Below are 15211 nucleotides of genomic sequence, written 5' to 3'. Positions count from 1 at the left end.
CCGTTGTCCACCACCTATATCCATATTCCAAGATGGTGTTCTTTTGGCTTCTATGTATCATTCCACTCTTGGTTTTAATGATGGCAAGGGTGAGGAATAGAAGGGAAGAAACAGAAGAGGACATTGGTGATGGTCCTAATAGTAGTGACCCAATGTATGATGAGGAGGAAGGGTTTGAAGAGGAAGGGGATGAACTTGACGGGGACACTGAAACACAAGATGGGAAAGCTACATCAACACCCTTGTGGAACTATGTGACCAAACTTGATGGGGGAAAGGGTGGTGGATCTTACAAATTTGTGTGCCCTCATGGTTGTCATGGAGGAAAACCATATTGTGGTTCATATACCCGTCTGAGGAGGCATCTTTGTGGGGTGCTGGACAGTGATGAAAAAAAGGGTTCTGTGGGGGTACAAATTTGCCCAAACATTTCAACTGAAGAAAGAAGAAAATACATCCAAATAGAGATGGCTGCACAACAAAAAAACAAGAAACAAAAAACTCATTCTGAATCAAGTGCAACCTCTAAATTTGGTAGTTGCTCATCTCCTCATGGTACTTCTGCAAGCTCTGGAGGTAGAAGAACAATAGGGGATTTCCTTAATGTTGCTGGGAGGGATGATGTGGATGGAAAGATAGTCCGTTTTCTTTGTGCTTGCGGTGTACCATTCAATGTGCTTCGCTCTCCCTATTGGCATGAAATGGTAAAGGCCATCAATGAAGCCCCAAAAGGATACAAGGCCCCCAACTATGAGAAAGCTAGAACGGTGTTATTAGAAAGAGAAAAAGCTAAGGTTCAAAGAGCTTTGACACGTTTTACAAATGAGTGGGTAGATTCTGGGGTATCCATTGTATCAGATGTGTGGACAAATATTAGAAACCAACATTTGATAAATGTTCTTGGTGTTTCTTCTAGTGGTGCAGTATTTATTGCATGTCATGACTCCTCCTCCATCACTGCATCTGCACAAAACATTGCAGATCTCCTATTGAAATCAACCAAAGATGTTGGTCCGAATAATGTGGTTCAAGTGATCACAGATAATGCAGCAAATTGTAAGGCAGCAGGAAAAATTATTGAGCGTACTCATCCACACATCTTTTGGTCTGGGTGCCTGGTTCACACATTGAACCTTTTGATGCATGATATTGTGAAACACAAAGAATGTGGGTGGATTGTTGAGGTTTACAGGAGAGGGAAGCAGCTCATTAAATTCATCACAGGGCATACAAGGGTAAACTACTTCTATGGCACTTACTCCAAGTTGCAATTGCTTAAAATTGCAAAGACAAGATTTGCTAGTTATTACCTCACCTTTAGGCGGCTAGTGAAGGTGAGACAAGCTTTAACTAATCTGGTGTGTGCTGAAACATGGGATGAAATTAACACTGACATAGATGGTGCTAATGCAGTCAAGGACACTGTTCTTGAAAGTTACTTTTGGGGACAGGTTAAATATGTTTTGCAATTCACCAAACCAATTTATTACATGATCAAGTTTGCAGATTCAGATCGACCAGTAATTGGGGAGGTGTATGAGCAAATGGATAGCATGTTGGGGCAGATTAAAGACATTGTTGAGCCTAGAGATATCAACTTGTACAATTATATTCGTGTAGAGGTGCAAAACCGATGGGAAATGCTAAATGTTCCATTGCATGCATTAGCATATGTTTTAACACCTAAATACTATATCATCCATCATGGCTTTCAACACCAGCACCTGGGGGGGGAAGCAGGAGAAAACCACACCAATATCAAGAGGTTCACCAAAAATATATGGCTGCATTGAGTAAATTAATCCCTGATGAGGAGGACGCTGCATTGGTATGGAGACAGGTGAGCAACTATACGCTCAACACTGGTCCATTTGGGAGCATGCATGCAATTAAAGATCGAGAGACTTTTTCTGCTCTTGAGTGGTGGAACATGCATGGAGGGGGTACTCCACTTCTACAGAGTTTGGCATTGCGGGTGCTATCACAGGTGGTAAACACTTCTTCTGCAGAGAGGTGTTGGAGCTCTTATTCTTTCATCCACAGTGTTAAAAGGAACAGGTTGAATTTAGACCGGGCAGAGAGCTTGGTTTATGTTCATTACAACTTGCGATTGTTGTCCCATTACTGTGAAGATGCAAAGTCTAATAAAGACTTGTTGATTTGGGACAAGAATCCAGAGGAGCCCAATTTGGAGGATGGAGTGTTGCGACTAGAGCAATTAGAGGATGCTCTTATCCAGGTATGTCCATTGTGGTATGAATTTTCCAATTTTCCCTTATAAAGCATTTCTCTAATTCATGTTTTTAATTTTTTTGTTAACTAGTGTTTTTTTTTTTTTGCATGAATTTTTTGAGCGATTCTAGGATGATGATGACCGTGTTGATATGCCACCACCCCCACCCCCATCTGGTCCCTTGGTTCCTAGGTTCCATGGTTCAACACCAACAGCAGGGGGTTCTTCTTCATCAGTGTCAGTGCCACGACTTCCACAGGCACCATCTTCTTCATTGCCACCACGTGGAGGCCCGCCACCACGTTCTATTCGTGGTGGAAGGAGGAGAGATTAGTAGATATATTCACAATCTACTACTTTTTGTCATAGATTACTCATTAGACTTGTAGACTTGTGAATTTGAATTTTGAACCTTTTTGGCTTGGCGGTGACCAAGTGACATATTTTGTAAACATTATTATTTGAATTTTGGACATGACAAATGTTGACAGTTGCTCACTTGCTAGATAAATCATAATATGCTCTATGTTTTATGTTTTATAATATGCTTAAATGTTTTATGTTTTATAATATGCTTAAAAATTTGATGTATGTTTGTAATAGCTAGAATATAGATGATTGTTGTACATACTAGTAACTACAATGGAATCATGGATGCCATATCTATCTTGATTTATGCAAAAATATGCATGTTTTCATGTCTTCTACAATTAATTTGGTATTTGGGATGTTTGTTTTGAGTATAAATGCAAAAAAATATAAAAAAAAAATATATATATATAGCAGACGCTTCCGCGGACGCTTCGCTTCCTAGATTTTTGGAAAATGACGCTTCGGCGTCCCCGCTTCCAAAAAACGCTTCCGCTTCGCTCCCGCTTCGTGCAACATTGATCTTGATCTCTCAGCCCATTAACTGCCATCTCTGCCAACAAAAGTCGAACTACTCCCTCTCTCCTCTGCGCAGCTACTAGGCTGGCCTATGCACTCCCTGCTAAAGTTAGTAGATCTGCTCCTCGCCACTGCTGCTCAGCAACAGAGGAATAGAATTCCTTGGCTTGGAATTCACTAAGCAAGAAATTCCCTCAAAAAGTGTCTTCTTCCTTCTTCTGTCGTTTTTCTGACCTGGAAAACACTGCAGAAAATTGTGTCCCACTTGAAGACTGCTCTGCGCTGAATTTGTTGTTGTGTTGCTCCCTCTGCCACTAACAAATCACTAACTGGAAATCTTACCTCCCCGTCAACTCACTCAGAGAGAGATTATCCTCCAGAATCTTGCCCTCCTGGCCTCAACTGAGCAATCCCTCTGGGGATTCGATCTGCTGCCTACGCAGCACTTCGATCTCCCTCCTTCTCTTCAACGTTGGGCTCTTCCAGTCTGCTCTCTTGCTTCACCTGCACTCTGATACCATGTGAAATTTTGGAGACCCAAATCCCTACTGCAACAAACTGATATTACTTCTACTTGTTAATTCATGCACGTTATTTACTGTGTTACACGGTAAATATCTAAGTGAATACGACTACAACCTTCACTAATTAAATTATATGAGAAAACAAGAACTGAGCAAGAAGAAATAACCACACACACAATTGACACCGTTTTTTTTGGACAAATGTCCTCGGAAAAACCCAATGCGGGAAAACCAGTGCAGCAGCTAAGGGTTTGTATTATTATGCAGTAGTTTCTAAATACAATCTTTGGATGCCTTACTGGCTATCCGATACAGAGAATCTGACTGGCAGAGAAATTAGTGAGAAATACCTCACACTATCACTGGAGATTCAATACTGATCCAGGATTTGATGGCAAGCCCCACACTACCTCTGCGTTGCCTCTGCATCAGCGTACGCAGTTCAGCATCACAGCTACTAGGCTCTGCGTCACCCTTCTTGTTGGTCGATTTGCCTCTGAAACTTCAACTCTCTGCCCTTCCAGTCTCACACCCCAGCTTCTGGTTCTAGAACTCGACTCTCCAACAAATTTTGAATCTCATCTCAGGCTCTGCACTACTATAGCGTGGCTCTACGCTGCCCAGCGTGGCTCTACGCTGCCCAGCGTGGCTTTGCACTGCCTCTTCTGGATCTCTCTCTGCCTCCTCTGCAATGTATCCACGGATCAGGAAAATCTCCAACCAAAAAACTATCCCTGCCCCTCACTGCAACAAATCTCCTCGATGACCTCTCCGACAACTATTGCGCTACTCTCTTGAGAAAATCGATCTCTGGTCTCTCAATTGTTGTTTTTTCCAAATGCCCATCGAAGTCCTTATAATCTTCTCGTTGATTAATCAATGGCCCAAATTAAATTCTAATCAATGGATCAGATCATATTGACTCGATCTCCGTCTTCTTTTAGAAGATTCACACCCAGTTTTATTAATACCCTTTAATTATTTTAATTTCCTAAGTTTAGGCTTAGGCATCCATTAAAAATAATTAATTATTTTGATAAAACTGTCTCCGTGTGGAATTTCCCAAAACGATTTCTGGGTATGCTAGAATACATGTGTCCTAGCCTCCCTGCAAATTCTGAGGCTTAGAGCACATCTGATGCTACCAAAAATCAACACTTTCTATTAAGGCACTTGAGTTATTGCTCTAACATTTGATTGTCATTTCCTTCATTCGCTTTGTTTCTTTGAGTAATCTTTACTTGCTTAAAATAATGTTGATCGTAAGAGGATTGATATCGCATTCTTTGAAGCATCTTGTTTTAATTGTATCTCATTGAAGCATTGCATTGACATTTGCATCGCATTTGCATATTAGATTTAGGCTTGCATCTCTAAATTTTACCTCCAAGCATAAGCTTGGTTGATAGAAATTTTAGGACCAACTTCCCTAATTGTCATTCAATTCAAGAAATTTGACTTTGGAGAAAAGGTCAAACACGTGACCTCGCAGTTCTCTCATGGTCGAGCTCTTGTAGGAACGAAGGCACGTGGGGTGTCAAGAAGCATAAGTGCATATCGTTAATGATGGACTAAGTGCCTCCTCGGCCTATCCTCCTTGCAGTTCACCTCAGTCCTTACCAAGTCTCAAGGAATTGAGAGGAAGGTCTCAACATAGTTTAGGCATTTAATTAAAATCAACCAAGATCCTTGCATTACACATAGTTTATTCTTACATTCATTCATCCAACATTGGCTCTTCTTGCATCAATTTGATTTGTGAGCATCTCATATTACTTGTAATATCGTATCATATTGTTCTAGTACTTGTCATTTGAATTACTTGCTCATTAGTTGATGATATTGTTCTATCTTTTCTGAGCATCTCTTTAAAGTACAAGTTTTATTTACATTGCAAGTTCTATCTTATTGCTCATTTTCCAATATTGTGCTATCTCTTTTACTAACCTTGTCTTGTAGCATTGCCTATCTTGTAACTTGAAGTATCATTTTCTTGTGGAGGTATTGTAATTTATTTTCAGCATTGTTTAAAGGCATTGGTCTCTTACATGCTATCCTTTTGAATGTCATATTGATTTAATCAAATCTATATCATTTGATATCTACGTTGCTCATTAATAATCATACTTGCTAACTAATCTCTCATTTCAATTTATATTGAGAGGTAATTGTCTTGCCCTTTATCTCCTAAAACTTGTTGTTTCAACAAGTTTTCCTTTACTAATCATCTTAAGGGACTACCCGCCATAGCTTCCCTTGGAGAGAGCTTAAACACGGAGAGTTGGGCATAGGTGACAACACCTTCTCTGAGCGTTGTGCTTTAAAGACTAAACCTTGTGGGGTTGAAAACTTTTCCCACATTTAGGTGTACATCTTAAATGACAACACTCCTATAGAAGCATTGTGAGTTGTGGCTTTATAGGTTGGATGTTGCGGAGCATTCTCGAATATTTGATGCTGCCAAAAGCCTCAAAGATTCTAAAACTAGACTTCCACTCCATTATGTTGGCACCTAAAATAGTCGAGCTATGCTTCATATAGGTTTAACTAGTTTGAATCCTTTAACTGCTAATCATTAGTATGCTTCATCTTATGTATTTTTTTTAAATGGAGTCATTGAAATCAAACCAATCGAGGTCAAAACCGAAGTTGAAGTCCGACCCTGAGTTTTAAAACTATGGTAGATACACACCTAAGAAATTGGAAACTCACGAAAATTTTTACTAGCATAGGTTTGGTAAAATCTTAGAGAAATATGGTAAGATAATTTTATTGATGTCCAACATTTTAAACTATAATATGGATAATATTCAAGAGACAAGTGAGATAAGATAAGATTAAATAATTATATATATGTACAACAAATGACAAAAAATGTAGGTCAATGGGATTGTCGAGTACAATGATGTTGATAACTTGGTACAAGCAAGAGTACCAAAAGAACAAGAAATGAATAAAAAGCATAACGTCTATATATGCTAAAGCACAGAAAGCCCTCAACTCCAAGCATGGGCAGCCACAGAAAGGAGCCAAAGACTAGGTCATGATCCACTAGATTCAAATCTCTCTCTCCTAAAACTCTAGGTCAAATGAAGAAATCTCAAAATACAATGTTCCCCGAGGGGGAGCTGGGGAAGATCTAGACACACTATTGTGTTGCTACTAGACACTGGACAAAGATTGTGAAGATCTAGAAAAAGCTAGAGTTTATAGACTCTAATCTAGACTTTGTTAATTTTAGGTATGTTCTATGCTTAGAGCAATTTATTTCAATTTTCACAGTTAATATCTTTTCCAGATTAGCAATCACATCAGCATTAAAGTAAACTGCAGATAGAACATAAACATAAATCGTAGAAGACAAGCCAAGACAAGAGGACACAAGATGTGGCACTAGCCAGGGACAAACCCCAATGTGGGGAAACCCTTGATCAATTCTTCTTATATGTTCTTCAATAGTTTAGCAGAGAGAGAGATAGTACATAGATCATTTCTAAGATGAAATCAGTTGAAGACATGTTGCTTCAACTGATTCTCCAAGGTGACTCCTTCACCTATCATTGTGCTGCATCTTGTCATCATGTTGCACCTCATCATGCTGCACCATGTTGCACCCATCATCACAATGCTGGACCTTATGATGCACTGTTGTCCCAGTGTTTAGCACTGTTGTACCTTGTGCCACTGCTGCATCATGTTGTCACCCATGTGCTCACTGCACCATTGCTGCTTTGTGTACTTGCTGCACAAAGTACCATATTGTTGTCCCAATGTGCTTGCAGCCAGTGTTTTAAAAACCGGCCGATCTAAACCGATAATCGGTCAAACCGATGGGTTAGCAAGCCCACTGGGTCAAACCGGCTTAAAAACCCGGTTTACCTCCTCATGTCGCCTTTTTTTTGCCCTAACTGGCCGGTTTAGGACAAAACCGGCCAGTTTGTGCTCAAACTGGCCGGTTTATTGCCAGGGCAACTATAACCCCCACAAAATGCATTTTTGTGAGTTTTGAAGCTGGTTTGAGGGAAATTTGGGGTTGTTTTCCTCCAAAAATAGTCCCTCCAAGAAAAGCATGCCTACCCTCTCATTTTCCTGACACATCTCAACCCTAACAATGTTGGCAATTAATGGTAATGTTAAATTCTTAAAGTGAAAGTGACATTTCCTTTAATTTTCATTTTCATCTTTTTACATAAATTTTTAACATTACCATGAAATGACTCAGGATGTTTGAGAGTGGTTTCAACCTAGTTGGATTTCATATGCAGAAACTAGAATTTTAGATTTCACTCAAAATTCAGCAGACTTAATGGTTTGCAAGATTTCATGGTTTGGGGGTTTGCAATGTTTCTATTTGATTCTATCATGGATGAGGGTATGAGATTGACATTTGATCAAGAGCATGAATCCCTTTAAGAACCTTGATTGTGGTGGCATTGATTGTTGAACTTTGTTGATGTTGGTGGTACTGATTGTTGAACTCCTTTACCATGGCCTTAACAAGAATGCATCCTTCACTCAGAGGAAAACAACTGGTTAGGCACGCTAATCTTTTTCTACCACATTATAAGTTTGAGGAGATGAACCCTTCACTCAAACCAAAACCATTGGTTAGGCATGTTAAACCTTTTCAATTTCTATCATTTTATAAGGTTGAGCAATCCAAGTCTGAAGACTTTGAGCTAGATGATGTTCATGTATCTCTTGTTTATGATATTTATGTATTTATAGTAGTGTTGAATCAATGATAAGTTTCATGAGTGACCATGTTGATCAGTGATTTGTAGTTTTGATGTCTATTTTTGCTACTATTAAAGTTGTAGAGGAGTTTTAGGAGTCTTCAAACTCAGAGGCATATTATTTATGTAGCTCATGGTGATGATCTCTTGTCTAGTAGTGGTGATGAGTTTGATCATGATGAGGAGTGATCATGTTGTTGATCACTGATATGTAGACTTGTAGTAGTTCAATGACCCCATAGCTTAGAGCATTGTTTTCGGACTCTAGAGGCCATTTAGAGCCTCATTGATTATGTATTTTGTTGCAGATATGTATTGCACTCGATGCCATTTTGATATATTCACCTTTATATGGTATATAAATGAGCAAACCTTGCATATTTTGTTTCTATTGGCTTGGAATCATGGTTTTAAACCTTAAAAATAGTTTTTTCATTAAAATTAATTATTTAATGTATTTTTTAAATTGGTTCGTTTAGACCTGACCAGTCCCGGTTCAACTGGTTCCAGTTCGAAACCCGATTCATTAAGTGGACCAGTCCAGTCACCGGTTCCAGTTTTTAAAACATTGCTTGCAGCACTATGCATGCTGCACCTTCTTGTTGTTGTTGTCCCATGTACCATACTATTGCAGCACCGTGAACTTGCTGCACTAAATACAGTTGTCCCATGTACCATACCACTATGTACAACCACCATGTACTTGTTGTTGTTGCTGTCCTATTGTGCCATTGCTGCACAATGTCATAGTTGTCCTAATCATAGTGCTGTCCCAACATGCTGTTGTCCCAACATGTTGCTGTCCCAGCATGTTGTTGTTCCATCATTGTGTTGTCCAATGAGTTTGCAACACCATGTACCTTTGTTGCTTTGTCACAACTGCTATCCCATCACAGCTTGCTATGCTTGCCATGTTGTACATGCTTACACTGATTCTTCTAACAACATTCTCATCATCAAATTATCCTCATACTTATAACTGAATGCTCGTGCACTGTTGTAGTTCTGCAACTCTGGTTAGGGCATCAATAGTACCCTAACAACCACCTCTAAACTCGGCAACAGTCCTTGAAAAGAGTGCGGCTTACCTCCCTTGAGAAGTTGTTGTCCATACATCCCTTCACGCTGTCTAGGGCAGCCGCCACGCTGTCCCTTTGACCCTTTATACGGCGGCTAATACTCTGCTGTCCACACAACCCTTCCCGTTGTCTCGGGCAGCCTACACGCTGTCCCTTTGACCCTTCACGCTACGGCTAAGACTCTCTTGTTTGACTGCGGTTAGGGCTAAATTAGACCAGCGTTTAGGGCAGCCTTTTAGGTCTGTGTTAGTACTTCCTTCCATCTGCATCTAGGGTTGTAGGCCTCCTTCTAGACTTGCATAGAGACCAGCGTATAGGTTAGGGCTCCTACTTGATATCATTAGGGCTTCTCTTCATGACTGCGTCCTCTAGATTAGGGCAGCGTATTTCTTCTTCTTGATTCCGGCTATGGCAGCCTCATTCCTCCCAACATGTAGGGCTACCACTCCTAGATTTCTCTTCCACTAAAACCCAAGACAAGTGGAGAGAAATCAAGATAGAAGTGTAAGTAGAAATGACTATCAAGTCATCTCCTTTTATACTAAAACGTTGAGCACATGTGGGGTTTATTTGGTTGCTGGCCGACCTTAACGAATTGCCTTAACACAAATAAATTCATAACTCCATGAATACTTATCGGAATCGGATGATCTTTAGATCAATCCTACACCTCTCGATGAGAGGGATCCAAGAAAAATATCAGCTGCCATAAATAAGATGAACCACATGGAGTTTGGCCCTAGTTGCCAATTTTAACACACTTAGACCCATGCAGAAGTACCTGCCTAATACTAAAAACATCAACAACATGTCTGTGCAAAGTTTGCAGAGAATCTTTGGTGGAGCTAGGGTTCTCTTGGTTTTCCATAGCTAAGGTCTTTAAGACATGGAGGATTGTACTCGCCTTGGGATAAGGCTAACATATGCACATGAACTTCATCTTTATATAGATATATATATATATATATATATATATATATATATATTCAGCGATCCAATAATTCTCATATAAAGTTTTCAGCAATCCAATAAATCTCATATTGCAGACTTGATTTTCAGCCATCTTTTTCCCAGTGATTTTGTATTTCCATCATTTTTGTGTCTTGTTAATTCGAATTAAGTTAAGGCTCTGATTGTTAAGTGATTCAACATTATCTCAAAAAAAATAGATCAGATTGACTGCTGTAAACACAGCTGTCATAAAGTGAATTTCAGATACAGTTTAGGCACGATAGGGTTGCCCTTGTGGGCTGCAATTTCTCTGCAAACATTTGATATCATTTCTCTTGGATATCTTGTTGATTGTGGTTGTTAAGAGGTGAAATATTAACCATTGTTTTTGTTTTATTAATCACATTTCATAACAGCCTTATGGCTGAAAAGTTACAGGATTAAGAACCAAGAATTCCTTGGAAAGATATGAAATCTCCAAGTCACATCAATTTCCCTAGACCAAGGAAATTTCTATAAATATTAACATGAAATTTACAATAAACATTATAAGGGTAACATTTTATCACTACATGACCAAACTTACAATTTGCTTATTGTGTTTAATAAGGTCATAATTACCAAACTTAATAATAGATTTACATTAGTTACGTAGTTTGTCAACATAGCAAATAAACAAAATGTTTCTAAACAATATGTATGGTGGTCTCTATTTCAATTAAAATTTTCTTATTATTCTCAATCTATCTCCTTCACATTTATGTACATGCATCCTTTGTAATTCAATAATTACATGGTCTTCATAAAACCTACAGAGAGAAACTGTGTATACCAAATATTTTTGAAGTTCCAAAACGAAAACGAAAAGTTTCAGAGGATTGAATTTATTGAGCCTTAGAAAGCAACAACAAATAAACTGATCTAATCAAGTTCTCATTTGGGGACTATATCAACAAAACAGAAGGTTGAACTTCTGACATTGCAAAAGAGTTGCCAAAATGAATTAGAAAAAATACAAAGACAGATTGAGAAAACAAACCTTTCATATGAAGAGAATCAGACCAACATTTGTCATTTCTCACCCTTACAATTCTTGGGAATCTGAATGTCCATCCTGCTTTGAATGTCTACACAGAATAAAATAGTTCTTATCAAGAATGCAAACAATGTAATCCAAAATAACGGATGATTTCAAGTAGAAGCAATGCTCATTGTAAAAATAGCCATACAGAAGTTGGATAAATTCTCTGCTCTGACGACACTTGAACAACAACAGACCTGCACCAGGTAAAATTATAATTAAAGTGCAGCTTGACTCTTCTCTCAAAATTAAAATAGAGAACGCTGACATCAAAAGCTTGGAATAAAGTTTTGGGCTATTAGATACTGCATCCATAAAAAATGCTATCTTTAGAATGACTTTTGGGCTGCCCCATGGCATTTTAAGTGATCTGTGGTTTCTTATTTAGTGGACTAGTTCAAAAAATAGCCCTTCATTCTTCAAGTGCGAGCAAATAAGAATCGTGTTGCATATAATTGTGCAGACACGGAAAGCACTCCTCTACTTGATGCACCAACTTAAACTCAAACCAGAAACAATTCAATCTTTATTTAAGTTGCAAGATCATGGAAGTCTCACTAGCAATCACAATATTTTGACAAATATTAGTCCTGCTTTAAACTGACCAGTAATATCACCAACGGAGTTGAGATATATCATAACTTCTTTTGACCACAAGTTGGTTTTATAGTCCATGTTTCTGATAGCATTTGGTCAAGGAAATTTTGCAGTTATTATTCTAAATATAAACAGATCATGAATTATGTCACAAGGTTATTCGGAAGCCCTAATAAGTTATGTGCATGATCGTTTCGCAACCCTGGTGTATGTACGTGTCCCTTTATGTGTATAAATATCTTTGGATCAGTAGCAAGATATGGCATTTCTACCAACAATCATAATATTTTGAAGAATGATATCCTTGCTTTAAATTGACTATTGTTATTGTTATCTATCTGAATAAATAAAATTTGTAAACATGATTAGAACAAACTAAATGCACTCATGTAAAAGAAATGTTTTTATTACAATGAAGTTAATTGATACAATGAGGTTTATCCTCTTTTATATCATTTGGTAATAGTGTTAGATTTTGGTAGCATTGGACAAGTGTTCTAGTCTCGATTTGTTTCTAAGAGACTAAGGAACACAAGATCTCCAAACCCCATAAAAGGTTTCGTGAGATAAGCTTGCGAAACGCCTTAATTAAATTAATTGATAAATAATTAAAATGCCTAAGCAAACTTATAAAAATCAATTAATTAATGAGAATTAATTAAGGAAGATCGAGAATGCTCTAGAGACTCACACGGATCGAGTCTAAGATGATCTTAGTCATTGATGGGGATCTAATCATGGCCATTGAAGCTCCAGTGAGAGATTATAATGTGAAAATTTCTACAAAATTTCTATTGCAACAACTGGAATTAATTCTTCTAACTGTAAATTAATTATGCAATGTATTGTTATGGCAACAACGAACGAATCGCACTGCAATCTTCACAAACAAAATATTGCGGAAAATAAAAGCATTGTAAATTGAAAAATGCTAGCACACACACATAAAAATGACACGGTTATTTTTGGACAAAAGTCCCTGAAAAAACCTGATGTGGAAAAATTGGTTGCAGTAGTTGAGGGTTTATGTTATTTATGCAGTAGAAATTCTGAGTACAACAAAATCTTGCTAAACTGGCGATTCTACCAAAGAGAAATACTGGCAAAAAATATACTAACAGATTTTACCCTCTCTCCGAGAAATTTGGGCACTTGATTGCCTTTGAATAGCAAGTCGTCCACCTACTCTGCACAGACCCTACGTCACCCTAGCGCAGACACTCTCACGCTCAACTTGGAACCGCTTCCAATCAAGCCGTCCTTCCTGCTGCTGACTAGGAAACTATCTCTCCAACACTCTGGAATATCTTCTCAGCCTCTGGAACTGAAAACGAGCTTCTCCTCAGCCAAATCAAACTGCTCACTTGAGCCTCTGTGCAGCCTCCTAGAGAATAATTTCGGCCTCTTTTTTCTGACTATTTGGAATGGGAAAACTTCCCCCCGATCATTGTTGACCTCTCCTACCACCTGCTTCTCGCCTCCAAGCTCAATCTCCATTGTTGAATCACTCCTGCACTTAGGAATTTGAATTGCCTAGGCAACTGAGTATCTGCACTGGTGTGTTCTCCATCTACCCATAGACCTCTTCTTATAATCTCTAACTGGGACTCCAACGGCCACGATTAAAACTTAATCAATGGTAGAGATCATATCCAAGTAGATCCCTGTGAGTTTCTAGAGAATTCTCACCTTTCTTAGTTAATTTTGTTGGACACCTAATCCTCAACGGGTTAGTGTGGAAGCCGAATGGACAAAAGGAGTCCAAGAAACCTTGGGATGTGAAACCCAACGATCACAACAATGTACTATAAATGTATATCATTTGTTAATAAAAATGTATTGTCATGTTTTATCTTTCATATTTCTCTTGCTGCCCATGTGTGTTTAACATGGTATCAGAGCAGACCAATTCTGGCCCTACTCATATTTGAGTCACTATTTGCTTGTGACCTTTTGTTGTGTTTCTCTCACCAGACCTACGCATTGACCATTAATGTTAGGTGGGTCGTGAACTCTCGGTGATATTACTGGTTGATTAATTCATGCGCTGGTGTTGAATTCGTTGTATATATATTTGTGCTGGCATTTTTGGTGCGTTGAATGAATACCACAATGTGGTGTATGGAAAGCATTAAAATAGTGTGAGGCATATGCGTTTGTCCATATTTAAATATGCAGTGTATGCCTTGCACTGTGGAATGTGGTTATAAATATGACCTCTGCTATGTGTTGAAAGCTGTGCAAAAAAAAAAAACGTTGAGAGTTAAAAGTCCTGGCACGTTGGCTCTGCCATCCCCGACATTCCTGACCTCTGAAAACTGCAGGTCTCTATTTTTGGTCTCTGGCTAGCCCGTCTGTCCATAAACGTTTGTTTTTCATAAACATGTGCTCTCTGTCTGCCAGAAGGCGACTGTTTACAGCTCCTCTCTACCATATGGTATTTTTAATCATTGTCTACACTCTGCGCTCACTGGGCTGTACATAATTGCCTGACTGCATTTTCTCTTCGCTCCTAACAGTTGGCACGCCTGTTAGTGGTTTGGAATCTTTGACCAAATATGGGTATCGAAGTATAGAATTTTAAAACGCTTTCTCCACTGCAAACGTTTGGTATCCTATACTCCACTACAAACGTTGTCTCCACTCCAAACGCTGGTGACCGTTTTCTTATAATCACCTGCATGTAACCGCCATTTTTATGCACTGCTCCATTCTTTTCCAGACATCGAATATGATTAATTCATTCTCATTCTGTGCATTGTAACACCTAGTCTCTGCACTGTTTGCAGTCTTGAAATAAAAAAAAAAATACCCTACCTAGTTAACACTTCACAAAACGCTGCTCTCGGCATTTACTCAACCTGTGCAGCTCCACGCCATGAACGAATCGCTGCAGATACATTTGCAGATTCCACTGGTCTTCGACAGAGTGATGAAAATTTGAATGTAATTGCTAGAAACGGGTCCTACGGGAATTCGAGGGGCCATTCAGAGTACCCTTCAGAAGAGTTTGGAGCTTCCTCTGAGAAATCAAAAGATGTATGGCAACAACCTTTGGTAAGACCAGACAGGGCTGCACCGGAGGAGCCAAGAGGGACATCAATACGATCTGACAGAGATGT

At 38.8% G+C, this 15211-nt stretch overlaps 2 protein-coding genes across 3 annotated transcripts in view; one reads left to right on the top strand and one right to left on the bottom strand.

The window, feature by feature from the left end:
* LOC149162618 (DNA ligase 4-like) overlaps positions 1-15211 on the bottom strand; it is a 387402-nt gene that overhangs the window by 235238 nt on the left and 136953 nt on the right. For both annotated transcript variants that reach the window (XM_089437333.1, XM_089437332.1), the window contains exons 8-9: positions 11641-11689; positions 11451-11538 (exon numbers count right to left, since the gene is read on the bottom strand). In XM_089437333.1, coding sequence (XP_089293459.1) covers positions 11451-11538; positions 11641-11689 — 137 coding nt within the window. The remainder of the gene's footprint in view (positions 1-11450; positions 11539-11640; positions 11690-15211) is intronic.
* On the top strand, positions 1840-2773 carry LOC149162620 (uncharacterized). Its single transcript, XM_089435748.1, has 2 exons — positions 1840-2239; positions 2364-2773. The coding sequence occupies exons 1-2, from the start codon at positions 1880-1882 to the stop codon at positions 2565-2567; spliced, it is 564 nt and encodes a 187-aa protein (XP_089291874.1). The 5' UTR covers positions 1840-1879; the 3' UTR covers positions 2568-2773.

The sequence above is a fragment of the Pinus tabuliformis genome, chromosome 5_2, assembly GCF_031772625.1.
Source record: "Pinus tabuliformis cultivar Carrire ecotype Pingquan chromosome 5_2, CPIR1, whole genome shotgun sequence".
Lineage (NCBI taxonomy): Eukaryota > Viridiplantae > Streptophyta > Pinopsida > Pinales > Pinaceae > Pinus > Pinus tabuliformis.
Note: the sequence above shows the minus strand (reverse complement) of the source record. Positions and strands in the feature narration are given on the sequence as shown.